Source organism: Salmo salar, chromosome ssa03 (genome assembly GCF_905237065.1).
Source record: "Salmo salar chromosome ssa03, Ssal_v3.1, whole genome shotgun sequence".
Classification (NCBI taxonomy): Eukaryota; Metazoa; Chordata; class Actinopteri; order Salmoniformes; family Salmonidae; genus Salmo; species Salmo salar.
In genome coordinates, this window is record NC_059444.1 from 5,450,443 (window position 1) to 5,467,352 (window position 16,910).

Genomic DNA, 16,910 nt, shown 5'->3' on the forward strand with positions numbered 1-16,910 from the left:
TAGGTGTCTAGGTGTCTAGGAGCTAGGTGTCTAGGAGCTAGGGACTGACCTGATATCTTGGTGGTGAACTGTGTGATGACTGGTGGACCATATCCCTTGGCGGTAGAGGCTCGGAGGGTGAATGAGTACGTGGATCCTGGGTACAGCCCCAGGAAGATGTGGCTGGTCTCATTGCTGTGTTTCAGGACCTTCCCACTCTGGTTAGACAGATCCAGCTCTGGGTCAAAGGAGCTCACCGTCTTGTAGGAGATCTGGAGACAGACAGACAGAGAGAGAGACAGAGAGACAAGACAAACAGACATAGGGAACATGATAGTTATTTTGGTCTGTTTCTATACCTCGACAGTGTACTGTACATGCACACGGAGAGACTGCAATCTGCTTGTAGAAGATCTGTGGACAATGAGATTGGCATAGTCACCTTTTTTTTTATATACCTTTATTTAACTAGGGGTGTCAGTTAAGAACAAATTATTATTTTCAATGACGGGCTAGGAACAGTGCTGCTTTGTTCAGGGGCAGAACGACACATTTTCACCTTGTAAGTTTGGGGATTCGATCGTGCAACCTTTCGGTTACTAGTCCAACGCTCTAACCACTAGGCTACCTGCCGCCCCAAACTGTTCTAAAGACAGTGTCAACTACACAAGCAATCTTGTCAAGAGGTTTGGACCTTGTGGAAATAAGTTGGCAATGTTTTGGGTTGAGATAAAAAAAAAAAAAAGGGGGGACAAGGTGGAAAAATGTACATATAATTTATATAATTTATGTCATATAATTTACATTGCAAAGGGTAGCAAGACAGAACCTGCTAAAATCGTTGTTAATCTACTATCATCACCGTTTACTTTCTGTAGTCTAGTTGTTTATCGAATATCATCGCTGTTAATGTAGAATAAGTCAAGGGGTATGAATACTTTCTGAAGGCTCTGTGTATAATGTATAAAAGCCCACTATAAGACAACGCTCCTGCTTCCTCCCCATAGTAGAAAAACATTCATTATAATTCCAATTTCAATTCACAAAGGAACAGTTTGGAGTGCTGCATAATTTGTGTCCATCAAGTTTCTGAAATGCTTGGAGGCTTCTTCTCATTTTGTCTTTGTTCTTTGTCTGTGTGTGGAATGAGTCTGGTGTGTGTGTGTGTGTGTGTGTGTGTGTGTGTGTGTGTGTGTGTGTGTGTGTGTGTGTGTGTGTGTGTGTGTGTGTGTGTGTGTGTGTGTGTGTGTGTGTGTGTGTGTGTGTGTGTGTGTGTGTGTGTTATTTGGTCTTTGTCTGGTGGAATGAGTCTGCTGTGATGCCAAATCCTATAACATAGAAAGAAGAGAAAGAGGAGAAGAGAGAGTGGAGAGAGATAGATAGAGAGAGAGTGGAGAAGAGAGAGCAGAGAGAGAGATAGAGAGGAGAGATAGATGGAGAAGAGAGAGCGGAGAGAGATAGAGAGAGAGAGTGGAGAGAGATAGAGATAGATAGAGAGAGAGTGGAGAGAGATAGAGATAGATAGAGAGAGTGGAGAGAGATAGATAGAGAGAGAGAGAGAGAGAGAGAGAGAGTGGAGAGAGAGATAGAGAGAGAGTGGAGAGAGAGAGAGAGAGAGAGAGAGAGAGAGAGGTGGAGAGAGAGATAGAGAGAGAGAGAGGAGAGAGAGTAGAGAGAGATAGATAGAGAGAGAGTGGAGAAGAGAGAGCGGAGAGAGATAGAGAGAGAGGAGAGAGAGTGGAGAGAGAGATTAAAATGACACTGACATGATGACAGAAGGGAAGGAAAACTAAAAACGGATTAATTGTGCACATGAATGCTTATAATGTTTCCTAGCTGGGAAAATGTAAATTGAGCTTTTGTTAGGGTGCTGGACATAATCACATGTCTGTGTTGGTTGGACAAGTAAATGATACAGAATGAGAAGCTTTATAATTACGTTATATACAGTATTGCAGTTATTATAGTGATAGTGGTGATCGTTATGTACAGTATTGCAGTTATTATAGTGATAGTAGTGATAGCTCATGCTTGAGAGAGAGGAAAATATTCCTGCAGCAACAGGAAATTAGCCAAATTATTATGTGGATTATAATTAATGGCCTTTTTTGGTGGGGTTGATAGATTTTTCTTAAGGGAAAACCAAGCCTGAAATGTAAAAGTGGAAATACACTACAAGTTTTACATTTCCTGAATTGCAGGAAAGTTCTCCTGCAACAGGGTGATCAAATTAAGATCCGATATCTGTACATTTTTACCATAGATATTTAGGGAAGGTATTACATTAATACGGGTAGTATGATGCGTTGATCAGTTGATTGACAGGTGTAGGACCGTAGAAAGATAGACTTTCCTCTAGTGTGGATGCTCACAAATGTTTTATAGTTATATAGCCTATAGTTATCGTTGAAGTTATATAGCCTATAGTTATCATTGAAGTTATATAGCCTATAGTTAGCATAATAGGTATATAGCCTATAGTTAGCATAATAGGTATATAGCCTATAGTTATCGTTATAGTTATATAGCCTATAGTTAGCATAATAGGTATATAGCCTATAGTTAGCATAATAGGTATATAGCCTATAGTTAGCATAATAGGTATATAGCCTATAGTTATCGTTATAGTTATATAGCCTATAGTTAGCATAATAGGTATATAGCCTATAGTTAGCATAATAGGTATATAGCCTATAGTTAGCATAATAGGTATATAGCCTATAGTTATCGTTATAGTTATATAGCCTATAGTTAGCATAATAGGTATATAGCCTATAGTTATCGTTATAGTTATATAGCCTATAGTTAGCATAATAGGTATATAGCCTATAGTTATCGTTATAGTTATATAGCCTATAGTTAGCATAATAGGTATATAGCCTATAGTTATCATTGAAGTTATATAGCCTATAGTTAGCAAAATAGGTATATAGCCTATAGTTAGCATAATAGGTATATAACCTATAGTTATCGTTATAGTTATATAGCCTATAGTTAGCATAATAGGTATATAGCCTATAGTTATCGTTATAGTTATATAGCCTATAGTTAGCATAATAGGTATATAGCCTATAGTTATCATTGAAGTTATATAGCCTATAGTTAGCATAATAGGTATATAGCCTATAGTTAGCATAATAGGTATATAGCCTATAGTTATCGTTATAGTTATATAGCCTATAGTTATCATTATACAGTTCAAGTCGGAAGTTTACGTACACCTTAGCCAAATACATTTAAACTCAGTTTTTCACAATTCCTGACATTTAATCCTAGTAAAAATTCCCCTGTCTTAGGTCAGTTAGAATCACCACTTTATTTTAAGAATGTGAAATGTAAGAATAATAGTAGAGAGAATGATTTATTTGAGCTTTTAGTTCTTTCATCACATTCCCAGATGGTCAGAAGTTTACATACACTCAATTAGCATTTGGTAGCATTGCCTTTAAATTGATTAACTTGGGTCAAACATTTCGCGTAGCCTTCCACAAGCTTCTCACAATAAGTTGGGTGAATTTTGGCCCATTCCTCCTGACAGAGATGGTGTAACTGAGTCAGGTTTGTAGGCCTCCTTGCTCGCACACGCCTTTTCAGTTCTGCCAACACATTTTCTATAGGATTGAGGTCAGGGCTTTGTGATGGCCACTCCAATACCTTGACTTTGTTGTCCTTAAGCCATTTTGCCACAACTTTGGAAGTATGCTTGGGGTCATTGTCCATTTGGAAGACCCATTTGCAAGCATGCTTTAACTTCCTGACTGATGTCTTGAGATTTTGCTTCAATATATCCACATAATTTTCCCTTCTCATGATGCCATCTATTTTGTGAAGTGCACCAGTCCCTCCTGCAGCAAAGCACCCCCACAACATGATGCTGCCACCCCCGTGTTTCACGATTAGGATGGTGTTCTTCGGCTTGCAAGCCTCCCCATTTTTCCTCCAAAGATAATGATGGTCATTTTGATCAAACAGTTCTATTTTTGTTTCATCAGACAAGAGGACATTTCTCCAAAAAGTACAATCTTTTTCCCCATGAGCAGTTGCAAACCGAAGTCTGGCTTTTTTATGACGATTTTGGAGCAGTGGCTTCTTCCTTGCTGAGCGGCCTTTCAGGTTTTGTCAATATAGAACTCGTTTTACTGTGGATATAGATACCTTTGTACCTGTTTCCTCCAGCATCTTCACAAGGTCCTTTGCTGTTGTTCTGGGATTGATTTGCACTTTTCGCACCAAAGTACGTTCATCTCTAGGAGACAGAACGTAACTAGTATACTAGTAGGTCTAGCTAACGTTATTATCACAACCTCACAATCTAGATAACGTTAGCGAACTTGAATTAAATCAATATAACTGTCACGTCCTGGCCAGTATAAGGGTTAATTGTTATTGTAGTTTGGTCAGGACGTGGCAGAGGGTATTTGTTTTATGTGGTTCGGGGTGGTGTTTTGGTAAAAGGGTGTTTGATTTAGTATTTCCGGGTTTTTGGTTTATGGTCTATGTTTATGTATTTCTATGTGTAGTCTAGTAAGTGTGTTTCTATGGTTGGTTAATTGGGGTTGGGATTCTCAATTGAAGGCAGGTGTTTTCCCTTTTGCCTTTGATTGAGAGTCCCATATATTAGGGTGTGTTTGTGTTTGTCATTTGTGGGAGATTGTTTCTTGTTTTGCAGAGTGTGCCTTTCAAGACTGTTTCGGTGTTCGTAAGTTCGTTTTCGTTTTGTTGTTTTGATGTCCACTTAGTTGGTAAATAAATACACAAGATGAGTGTCAACATTCCTGCTGCGTTTTGGTCCTCCTTAACCGACGACAATCGTGACAATAACATTTTCTAATAATTTACTCTGGCAACTTTGCCACCGGCAGCCTTCAGTAGGGAAGCAAAGCAGTAGTCGAATCCTTCGCTTCTGTTTTTGGATAGTATGGACATGATATATAGAGAGTTAACCTGTAGTATGGATATGATATATAGAGAGTTAACCTATAGTATGGATATGATATATAGACAAAGTTAACCTGTAGTATGGATATGATATAGACAGTTAACCTATAGTATATGGACATGATATATAGAGAGTTATTAAAACTTCTTCGGGATCGGTGTCCCTTCCACGGGACGGTTTAGCTAACGTAGGCTAATGCGATTAGCATGAGGTTGCATCTAATATTGGCAGAAAGCTTAAATTCTTGTCAATCTAACTGCACTGTCCAATTTACAGTAGCTATTACAGTGAAATAATAACATTCTATTGTTTGAGGAGAGTGCACAATGTTTGAACATGAAAAGTTATTAATAAACAAATTAGGCACATTTGGGCAGTCTTCATGGACAAAGTCGTTCTCCAAGCAAGGTGCACAATAAACTGAATTGATGAGAATCTTCACAGTACCACAAGACATGAGTGTTAAAGAAGAAACGTGTTGTGTTTTCAAGGATGCGATATTTGCCGTCATCTAATGAATTAAATCAATCAATTCCTTTTTTCACCTCGTACTGAGTGATGATTCCGTAGGTCTGGGCTGGTTCTCTCCATTTCAGGATCATCTTCTCTTCGTAAGCACTGCCCTGGATGGACTCCAGAGGAACCGCTCCAGGTACTGAGGAGGGACAGGACCAGAACGAACACATGAGAAGCACCCTCCCTGCTTATAGGCACTCACCTGGAACGACTCTAGAGCAGGGATGGGTAACTTTGATGGGGGGGTTTGGCAGTGATCAGTGGCTCGTGGGTCTGCATACCCACATTCGATTTTATAACTAATTTCATGCAATTCTACTCATTTTGTCATAGGGTAGAGGCAAATGTTTGCAGTAATTCGACCATGCTTACTAAAAGTTTAGATATCTGGCAACTCGACTAACTTATCAAATCCCCAAAAACTTCCTGACATGGGCTAATTGAGTGACTGCTGATACACAACCACATTCTGAAATTACACCTTGTGTTTCTATAATTCTAACTCTCAACGCGCGGCCCGCCAGTTACCCGTCCTTGCTCCAGAGGGACCGCTCCTGGTACTGAGGGGGACTGGACCAGAACAAACACACGAGAAACAGAAAGCTTCATTACACATAGGCTGCGTTTACAGAAGCAGTCCGATTCTGATTCACTAATTCGTCCCACTAATTGCGATGTAACTTAAGCATTATGATGACCGTAGCAGATACATTCGGTATTTTTCTTCTGTATTTTTCTTTCTACAAGCACGTAGAAAGAATGTTCCCTAAGCGCGTCGTTACATCATCTCACGTGAATACAGACGTTATTTCAACGTCTGCTTTTGAGTTGTCAACTAACCTGAATTCAACGTGAAATCAACAAAACATTTCACCATGTTATTGGATTTAAGTAAACAAATTGGATGAAAAAAAAGACAAAATTCCCTTCCCTGAGACTTTAGCTAGTTCATTTGATAATACCTCAGTGTATTCCTGGGACTTTGAGACATCTAGTCAGTCTTTAGACAGGTCTAGTCGGTGTTTAGACAGGTCTAGTCGGTGTTTAGACAGGTCTAGTCAGTGTTTAGACAGGTCTAGTCGGTCTTTAGACAGGTCTAGTCGGTCTTTAGACAGGTCTAGTCGGTGTTTAGACAGGTCTAGTCAGTGTTTAGACAGGTCTAGTCGGTCTTTAGACAGGTCTAGTCGGTCTTTAGACAGGTCTAGTCGGTGTTTAGACAGGTCTAGTCAGTGTTTAGACAGGTCCAGTCAGTCTTTAGACAGGTCTAGTCGGTGTTTAGACAGGTCTAGTCAGTGTTTAGACAGGTCTAGTCAGTCTTTAGACAGGTCTAGTCAGTGTTTAGACAGGTCTAGTCAGTCTTTAGACAGGTCCAGTCAGTCTTTAGACAGGTCTAATCAGTCTTTAGACAGGTCTAGTCAGTGTTTAGGTCTAGTCAGTCTTTAGACAGGTCTAGTCAGTGTTTAGGTCTAGTCAGTCTTTAGACAGGTCTAGTCAGTGTTTAGGTCTAGTCAGTCTTTAGACAGGTCTAGTCAGTGTTTAGGTCTAGTCAGTCTTTAGACAGGTCTAGTCAGTGTTTAGGTCTAGTCAGTCTTTAGACAGGTCTAGTCAGTGTTTAGACTGACATATAATGGACCACTGGAGTAATACAAGGTGAAGAAATGTGAGGAAATATAATCGTAATGAGAAATATTAATGATACCCATAGACATCTAGTCACTATGCTAACGCTAGTTAGCACTGGCTCGCGAAACTACCTAACATCCTTCATACTGGACACAGAGACATAAAAATGGAATCCAGGAGTTCACCTGACTCTGGGGAAGTAGACAAAGGGCCTCATTGTCAACATCCTGAAGTATCCCTTTAAGACTCATCAACACTTGTCAACATCCTGAAGTATCCCTTTAAGACTCATCAACACTTTATATTACAATACATGATAATCGGTCTGCAGCTAAATCTCAGAATAACACTTGATTGCACTGTCCCTGTTTGTCTGTAGCTCCATCTCTGGGCTTTCTTTGACCCCCTCTGGGTTCTTTAACACCTTTATACACCTTCGTAACCCTTCACAAACACGTTATAACCATTCTAAGGTATTATAACGCTCACCGTCTTCATCCGTCTGTAGCTCCATCTCTGGGCTTTCTTTGACCCCCTCTGGGTTCTTGAGGACCAGTTTGACTGACAGGTTGGTGTAGGGGGTCAGGTTGTGGATGGTGTGCTGGGGGTCGCGACCCAGGGTGTCGTAACACACCTCCTCCCGGGTCTCGTCCTTCCCCGCCACTCGGGACCGGTACTGCACCGTCAGGTTGTAGCTATGGCAACGTGTGACGTTGTAGCCGAAAGGCTCCCAGCGAACAGTGACTTGTTTAGATTGGACGTCAACGACTTCTAGATGACTGGGACCGTGGATTGGCTCTGTGGGGGAGTGGAAATATATATATATATATAAACGATAGATAACAATGAGGATCTCATTAGGAATATATGTGTGTGTGTGTGTGTGTGTGTGTGTGTGTGTGTGTGTGTGTGTGTGTGTGTGTGTGTGTGTGTGTGTGTGTATTACATGGGATCTGTGGTGGAAGAAAACCATGTTTGTTTGAACGTTACCTTTGTTTTAACAAGCAAAGCCTATATCATCCCTTCAAATCTACTGCTGACAGTCTTTCTGTATGGGACATATCATCCCTCCAGACCTACTATTGATGTATGGGACATATCATCCATTTCCAGTTCTACCCAATCTATTTCTGGGTATTTCTCTATCTCGGCTCTCTCTCCCCCTTTCTCTTTCTCTATATTGTTCTCGCTCTCTTCCCCTCCCTCTCATCTCTACCCTCCTTTCTCTCCTCTCCCTCCTCTTCTGCTCCTACTGTCCCCCCCTCTTCTCCCCCCCCCCCCCCCTAACCCTAACCCGCATACATGAGGCGAGCAGACTAGCAGCCAGAGCTCAAGGTAATGGGATCCATTTCCTTTCCATGTTAAAGCTTCAGTCCATTTCTCCAACACTTTACCACATATTAGCTGGTGCCAGGGCTCAATTGATCCTTATCCAGGAGACACCAACAGTTCCTAGGGAGAGGACTGGAGGAGAGGAGACTAGGGAGAGGACTAGAGGAGAGGAGACTAGGGAGAGGACTGGAGGAGAGGAGACACCAAGAGTTCCTAGGGAGAGGACTGGAGGAGAGGAGACTAAGGAGAGGACTGGAGGAGAGGAGACACCAACAGTTCCTAGGGAGAGGACTGGAGGAGAGGAGACACCAACAGTTCCTAGGGAGAGGACTGGAGGAGAGGAGACTAGGGAGAGGAGACACCAACAGTTCCTAGGGAGAGGACTAGAGGAGAGGAGACTAGGGAGAGGACCGGAGGAGAGGAGACTAGGGAGAGGACTGGAGGAGAGGAGACTAGGGAGAGGACTGGAGGAGAGGAGACTAGGGAGAGGACTGGAGGAGAGGAGGACTGGAGGAGAGGAGACTAGGGAGAGGACTGGAGGAGAGGAGACTAGGGAGAGGACTGGAGGAGAGGAGACTAGGGAGAGGACTGGAGGAGAGGAGACTAGGGAGAGGACTGGAGGAGAGGAGACTAGGGAGAGGACTGGAGGAGAGGAGACTAGGGAGAGGACTGGAGGAGAGGAGACTAGGGAGAGGACTGGAGGAGAGGAGACACCAACAGTTCCTAGGGAGAGGACCGGAGGAGAGGAGACTAGGGAGAGGACTGGAGGAGAGGAGCTGAGACTAGGGAGAGGACTGGAGGAGAGGAGACTAGGGAGAGGACTGGAGGAGAGGAGACTAGGGAGAGGACTGGAGGAGAGGAGACTACCGACAGGTCTGAGACTAGGGAGAGGACTGGAGGAGAGGAGACTAGGGAGAGGACCGGAGGAGAGGAGACTAGGGAGAGGACTGGAGGAGAGGAGACACCAACAGTTCCTAGGGAGAGGACCGGAGGAGAGGAGACTAGGGAGAGGACTGGAGGAGAGGAGACTAGGGAGAGGACTGGAGGAGAGGAGACTAGGGAGAGGACTGGAGAGCAGAGAGGAGACTAGGGAGAGGACTGGAGGAGAGGAGACTAGGGAGAGGACTGGAGGAGAGGAGACTAGGGAGAGGACTGGAGGAGAGGAGACTAGGGAGAGGACTGGAGGAGAGGAGACTAGGGAGAGGACTGGAGGAGAGGAGACTAGGGAGAGGGCCGGAGGAGAGGAGACTAGGGAGAGGACTGGAGGAGAGGAGACACCAACAGTTCCTAGGGAGAGGACCGGAGGAGAGGAGACTAGGGAGAGGACTGGAGGAGAGGAGACTAGGGAGAGGACTGGAGGAGAGGAGACTAGGGAGAGGACTGGAGGAGAGGAGACTAGGGAGAGGACTGGAGGAGAGGAGACTAGGGAGAGGACTGGAGGAGAGGAGACTAGGGAGAGGACTGGAGGAGAGGAGACTAGGGAGAGGACTGGAGGAGAGGAGACTAGGGAGAGGACTGGAGGAGAGGAGACTAGGGAGAGGACCGGAGGAGAGGAGACTAGGGAGAGGACTGGAGGAGAGGAGACTAGGGAGAGGACTGGAGGAGAGGAGACTAGGGAGAGGACTGGAGGAGAGGAGACTAGGGAGAGGACTGGAGGAGAGGAGACTAGGGAGAGGACTGGAGGAGAGGAGACTAGGGAGAGGACTGGAGGAGAGGAGACTAGGGAGAGGACTGGAGGAGAGGAGACTAGGGAGAGGACTGGAGGAGAGGAGACTAGGGAGAGGACTGGAGGAGAGGAGACTAGGGGAGAGGACTGGAGGAGAGGAGACTAGGGAGAGGACTGGAGGAGAGGAGACTAGGGAGAGGACTGGAGGAGAGGAGACTAGGGAGAGGACTGGAGGAGAGGAGACTAGGGAGAGGACTGGAGGAGAGGAGACTAGGGAGAGGACTGGAGGAGAGGAGACTCTAGGGAGAGGACCGGAGGAGAGGAGACTAGGGAGAGGACTGGAGGAGAGGAGACTAGGGAGAGGACTGGAGGAGAGGAGACTAGGGAGAGGACTGGAGGAGAGGAGACTAGGGAGAGGACTGGAGGAGAGGAGACTAGGGAGAGGACTGGAGGAGAGGAGACATAGGGAGAGGACTGGAGGAGAGGAGACTAGGGAGAGGACCGGAGGAGAGGAGACTAGGGAGAGGACTGGAGGAGAGGAGACTAGGGAGAGGACTGGAGGAGAGGAGACTAGGGAGAGGACTGGAGGAGAGGAGACTAGGGAGAGGACTGGAGGAGAGGAGACTAGGGAGAGGACTGGAGGAGAGGAGACTAGGGAGAAGAGGAGACTGGAGGAGAGGAGACTAGGGAGAGGACTGGAGGAGAGGAGACTAGGGAGAGGACTGGAGGAGAGGAGACTAGGGAGAGGGCTGGAGGAGAGGAGACACCAACTCTAGGGAGAGGACCGGAGGAGAGGAGACTAGGGAGAGGACTGGAGGAGAGGAGCCTAGGGAGAGGACTGGAGGAGAGGAGCCTAGGGAGAGGACTGGAGGAGAGGAGACTAGGGAGAGGTCTGGAGGAGAGGAGACACCACAGCTAGGGAGAGGACCGGAGGAGAGGAGACTAGGGAGAGGACTGGAGGAGATGAGCCTAGGGAGAGGACTGGAGGAGAGGAGACTAGGGAGAGGACTGGAGGAGAGGAGCCTAGGGAGAGGACTGGAGGAGAGGAGACTAGGGAGAGGTCTGGAGGAGAGGAGACTAGGGAGAGGTCTGGAGGAGAGGAGACTAGGGAGAGGGCCGGAGGAGAGGAGACTAGGGAGAGGACTGGAGGAGAGGAGACTAGGGAGAGGACCGGAGGAGAGGAGACTAGGGAGAGGACCGGAGGAGAGGAGACTAGGGAGAGGTCTGGAGGAGAGGAGACTAGGGAGAGGACTGGAGGAGAGGAGACTAGGGAGAGGTCTGGAGGAGAGGAGACTAGGGAGAGGACCGGAGGAGAGGAGACTAGGGAGAGGGCCGGAGGAGAGGAGACTAGGGAGAGGGCTGGAGGAGAGGAGACTAGGGAGAGGACTGGACTCTTATTCTGTTTCTAATTGGGACGCCACAAAAATTACAATCAAGTATCAATGGAGCCACAAGAGCTACAAAATATGACGATTGCTATAAAATGTACTGTTCAACTCAACAGTGTTTCATTTCAATTCAATTAGATTTTGCTGATAACCAAAATTGCAATGAAAATCCCCCCAGTTGAAATCAGTGTTAATCCTCATAAATCATCCAATAATCAAGCCATTACAATTAATCAGTGTGATGACTACAAGTGTTGGCAATGTACACAAAAATCAATGGTTCTGGGGAAATTAGGTCACGGCACAAAACATGACTGAAGTCAGAGAGAGAGGAGAGAGAGAGGGGGGGGGTAGCGAGTGAGAGAGAGAGAGAGAGGGGGGTAGCGAGTGAGAGAGAGAGAGAGGGGGGGGTAGCGAGTGAGAGAGAGAGAGAGAGAGAGAGAGAGAGAGAGAGAGAGAGAGAGAGGGGGGGGTAGCGAGTGAGAGAGAGAGAGAGAGGGGGGGTGGCGAGTGAGAGAGAGAGAGAGGGGGGGTAGCGAGTGAGAGAGAGAGAGAGGGGGGAGTGAGAGAGAGAGAGAGAGAGAGAGAGAGAGAGAGAGAGAGAGAGAGAGAGAGAGAGAGAGAGAGGGGGGGTAGCGAGTGAGAGAGAGAGAGAGGGGGGGGTAGCGAGTGAGAGAGAGAGAGAGGGGGGGGGTAGCGAGTGAGAGAGAGAGAGAGAGAGAGGGGGGGTAGCGAGAGAGAGAGAGAGAGAGGGGGGGGTAGCGAGTGAGAGAGAGAGAGAGGGGGGGGTAGCGAGTGAGAGAGAGAGAGAGGGGGGGGTAGCGAGTGAGAGAGAGAGAGGTAAAGAAACAAAGAGACAAGACAGGCTGCTGTTAAATGAAAGATGGAGCAACACTTTGAGAGAAGAGAAGAGGAGTAGAGTGATGTGATCTCTCCATCTCTCCTGTGCTTTAATAGAGAAGATGAAGGGAGTGGTGAAGGTAGAGAAATATAAAGGGAACAGAGGAGACAAAGAAAAGCAGACCCATCAGCTGATTGAAGACAGAGGAGGGGAGTGTGTGTGTGTGTGTGTGTGTGTGTGTGTGTGTGTGTGTGTGTGTGTGTGTGTGTGTGTGTGTGTGTGTGTGTGTGTGTGTGTGTGTGTTTGTGAGTGCATATGAGTGTGTGTGTGTGTGTGTGGCTGTGAAGTAAGGATTCAGACTCCCAACTAATACATGGAAAGCACAGGAAAGTATAACGGCAAAGGACAAATGAGAATACTGATTTGTTCTACAAATCAAGTGGTTCCTGGAAGGGTGAAGCATCCCAACGTTTTAATCAACATCATAAAGGTTACTGGTTTTCTTCAATATCTTGTTTCAGTATCTTCTTGGTAAATTTACATGACTACTGAAAGCATGTAACGTATGATTCTGTACTATACACTGTAAATTATTGTGCAAACACAAATTTACGGGTATGTCAAATAAAATAAAATGTTATTTGTCACATGCGCCGAATACAATAGGTGTATACCTTACCGTGAAATGCTAACTTACAAGACCTTAACCAACAATGCAGTTCAAGAAATAGAGTTAAGAAAATATTTACTAAATAAACTGAAGTAAAAAATAAATACCAGGCGGTGATGCAACCAATTAGGATGCTCTCGATGGTGCAGCTGTATAACTTTTTGAGGATCTGGGGACCCACCCATGCCAAATCTTTTTCAGTCTCCTGAGGGGTAATAGGCATTGTCATGCCCTCTTTACGACTGTCTTGGTGTGTTTGGACCATAAGGAACTTGAAACTCATGACCCACTCCACTACAGCCCGGTAACTCCGGTTCTCTTAAAGAGGATAGTGAAGGAAAGCTTTGACTATGTACAGACTCAGTGAGAAAGGCCGCCGTAGGCAGACATGGCTCTCAAGAGAAGACAGGCTATGTGCGCACTGCCCACAAAATGAGGTGGAAACTGAGCAGCACTTCCTAACCCCCTGCCAAATGTATGTCCATATTAGAGACACATATTTCCCTCAGATTACACAGATCCACAAAGAATTCAAAAACAAACCCGATTTTGATAAACTCCCATATCTACTGGGTGAAATATCACAGTGTTCCATCACAGCAGCAAGATTTGTGACCTGTTGCCACAAGAAAAGGTCAACCAGTGAAGAACAAACACCATTGTAAATACAACCCATATTTATGTTCATTTATTTTCCCTTTTGTACATTAACCATTTGTACATCGTTACAACACTGTATATATGCATAATATGACATTTGTAATGTCTTTATTCTTTTGAAACTTCTGTATGTGTAATGTTTACTGTTCATTTTTATTGTTTATTTCACTTTTGTGTATTATCTACCTCACTTGCTTTGGCAATGTTAACATATGTTTCCCATGCCATTAAAAGCCCCTTGAATTGAATTGAATTGAATAGTAACATTCGCTTCCACTCTGTCCAGAGTGGGAGATCAGAAGCCCATCTGACAACTACTAGGCCAGCGCGTCTACACCCAGAGGGACATTGTGGAACAGGCGACAACGCGCATTGTCCTGCGATACGTACAGACAGACGGCAGCTTTGCCGTAACGTCCCTCCTCGACGACCCAGAGAGGAAGTCGCCACTCCCCTGGTAGGGGGTTCCCCAGCGACGGTAAAATCCGCACTTGATTGTAGTCTGCCTGGCACATGTGTTGCTCTGAGAGACAACAGATGTTCGGTGCTCGCTGAATAACAAGATCTTTCTCGCAGTAGTGCCGGGTGGAGAGATGGGTTTAAGTGAGGTCACGCAACGCTGGAAGTCTTTCATGAGGAGGAGGCCAAGTGAGACTACAACAATCATGGACTACCACAATCATAGACTACCACAATCACGGGCTACCACAATCATGGACTACCACAATCATGGACTAATACAATCATGGACTACCACAATCATGGACTACCACAATCACGGACTACCACAATCATGGACTACCACAATCATGGACTACCACAATCATGGACTACCACAATCATGGACTACCACAATCATGGACTACCACAATCATGGACTACTACAATCATGGACTAATACAATCATGGACTACCACAATCATGGACTACCACAATCATGGACTAATACAATCATGGACTACCACAATCATGGACTACTACAATCATGGGCTACCACAATCACGGACTACCACAATCATGGACTACCACAATCATGGACTAATACAATCATGGACTACCACCATCATGGACTACCACAATCATGGACTACCATAATCATGTCGTCAATTTCTGCTGAGTCGGTAAAAGCGAGCTTACGGCACAATTTATCCTGAAGCCCACAGCGAGCAGGTGCGACAACAGCTGGGTTGTGTGCTCTGCAGATCAACCAGTTGATGTGTGGGAGGGCTAGGGCAGCTTTGGTACACATAATGAACGTCCATGGGGCCGTGGACAGACCGAATGGTAAGGTGAGATATCCGTAGTCTATGCCCTGTGTACAGGATGAACTCTGATGTGAAAATAAGGGGCCGGACTGGTGCCAACGTGAACACTGACTCATCCTTGACACAAAAATAACACAGTTTTTCCCAAAATATGCAATCTTCAAAAAACAAGACCATTGGTGCATATCTGTCATTCATGCCATGTGCTTGCATTAATGATGAGGAGATTGTTTGTTAGCTAGCTAGGTAGCTAAATTAGAACGTGTCTGACTTAAACCAGTGCGGCTGTCAGGGATTTCTTCGTCGGAGGACGATATAGCGAAATCATCATCGGAAAATGAGGACCAATATGTAGCAGAGTTGAGATGGTTCATTTTGAACTTTTAATAAATTCCAAAACGACATACAAAATAACAAAAACGAACGCACGATACACTGACAGTCCTGTTAGGTTTACACACACTAAACACGGAACAATCTCCCACAAATACACAGACAAACACACCCAACTAATATAGGACTTCCAATCAAAGGCAACACCACACAGCTGCCTTCAATTGGAAGTCCACCCCAATTAACTCAACATAGAAACAGATCAACCAGACTACACATAGAAATACATCAACATAGACCATAACTCAAAACCCGGAAATAATAAATCAAACGCCCTCCTAACTAACACACCACCCTGAACCACATAAAACAAATACCCTCTGCCACGTCCTGACCAAACTAAAATGACAATTAACCCTTATACTGGCCAGGACGTGACAGCGGCAAACATTTTGCACACACACAAACAGGGCCCCTCTTCTTTAAGTCACTATAATGTTTAGGAAAAGCGAAGGAGAGCCATTCAGAAAATATACTTTAAAACCATCCAGAAAATATACTTTAAAACCCTCTATTTGCGGAACTATCTCTTGGCTGCACTGCAGTGGGGAATTGTTACACTGCAGGCCCAGAGAATGGCAGGGTTGCCAGGCACACAAATCAAATTAGACCACAAGCTCTCAAAGAGACAAATGCACTAAAGTATGAATTTCAAGAAGTAGCGACTGGGTGGCTGGCAAGGAGAATGTGTGCCCCAAATGATATTCTATTCCCTATATAGTGCACTACTTTTGACCAGGACCCTATGCACTATAGTGCACTATATAGCGTTCACTTTTGGGATACAAGCAAAGTCTCATTTCTGGAGGAGCGTTCAAGGAGAATGTCACACTCATCTTTGCATTGGAGAGATAATGTCCACTGCTCTTTTCATATACTCTCTCCTCCTCTCCTCACGTCTCCTCCTCTCCTCACCTCTCCTCCTCTCCTCTCCTCACCTCTCATCCTCTCCTCACCTCTCCTCCCCTCTCCTCAACTCTTCTCCTCTCCTCACCTCTCCTCCTCACTTCTCCTCTCCTGACCTCTCCTCCTCTCCTCACCTCTCACCCTCAACTCTCCTCCTCTCCTCTCCTCCTCTCCTCACCTCTCCTCCTCTCCTCTCCTCGCCTCTCCTCCTCTCCTCACCTCTCTTCCTCTCCTACACCTCTCTCGCTCTCCTCTCCTCTACTCACCTTTCTTCCTCTCCTCTCCTCTCCTCTCCTCTCCTCTCCTCTCCTCTCCTCTCCTCTCCTCTCCTCTCCTCACCTCCTCTCCTCACCTCTCACCCTCTCCTCACCTCTCCTCCTCTCCTCACCTCTCCTACACCTCTCTTCCTCTCCTACACCTCTCTCGCTCTCCTCTACTCACCTTTCTTCCTCTCCTCTCCTCTCTTCCGTTGCTCTCCTCTCCCCTCCTCTGTTGCTCTCCTACTGTCCTCTTATCTTCTCCTCAACACTCTTCCTCTCTATCTTTCCTCATCTCGAGCCTTAGCCAACAGAAGGAGAGACCTTGGCATGAAGCTATGCTTCAACAAAAATGGGAAAATAAAACAATGCTGATAAATGTAGGGAGGATAGTAATTGTTTAGGTTCATTAGGGTAAAAGAGAGAGTTGAAGATAAGATTATGTATATTGGTTCTACCAATTATATGCCAATGG

The 16,910-nt window shown here is 45.4% G+C and overlaps 1 protein-coding gene across 3 annotated transcripts in view; it reads right to left on the reverse strand.

Moving 5' to 3' along the window:
* LOC106596771 (receptor-type tyrosine-protein phosphatase mu) overlaps positions 1-16,910 on the reverse strand; it is a 548,750-nt gene that overhangs the window by 294,667 nt on the left and 237,173 nt on the right. For all 3 annotated transcript variants that reach the window (XM_045714448.1, XM_045714447.1, XM_045714446.1), the window contains exons 9-11: positions 7,547-7,855; positions 5,464-5,573; positions 50-251 (exon numbers count right to left, since the gene is read on the reverse strand). In XM_045714448.1, the coding sequence (XP_045570404.1) occupies positions 50-251; positions 5,464-5,573; positions 7,547-7,855 (621 nt within the window). The remainder of the gene's footprint in view (positions 1-49; positions 252-5,463; positions 5,574-7,546; positions 7,856-16,910) is intronic.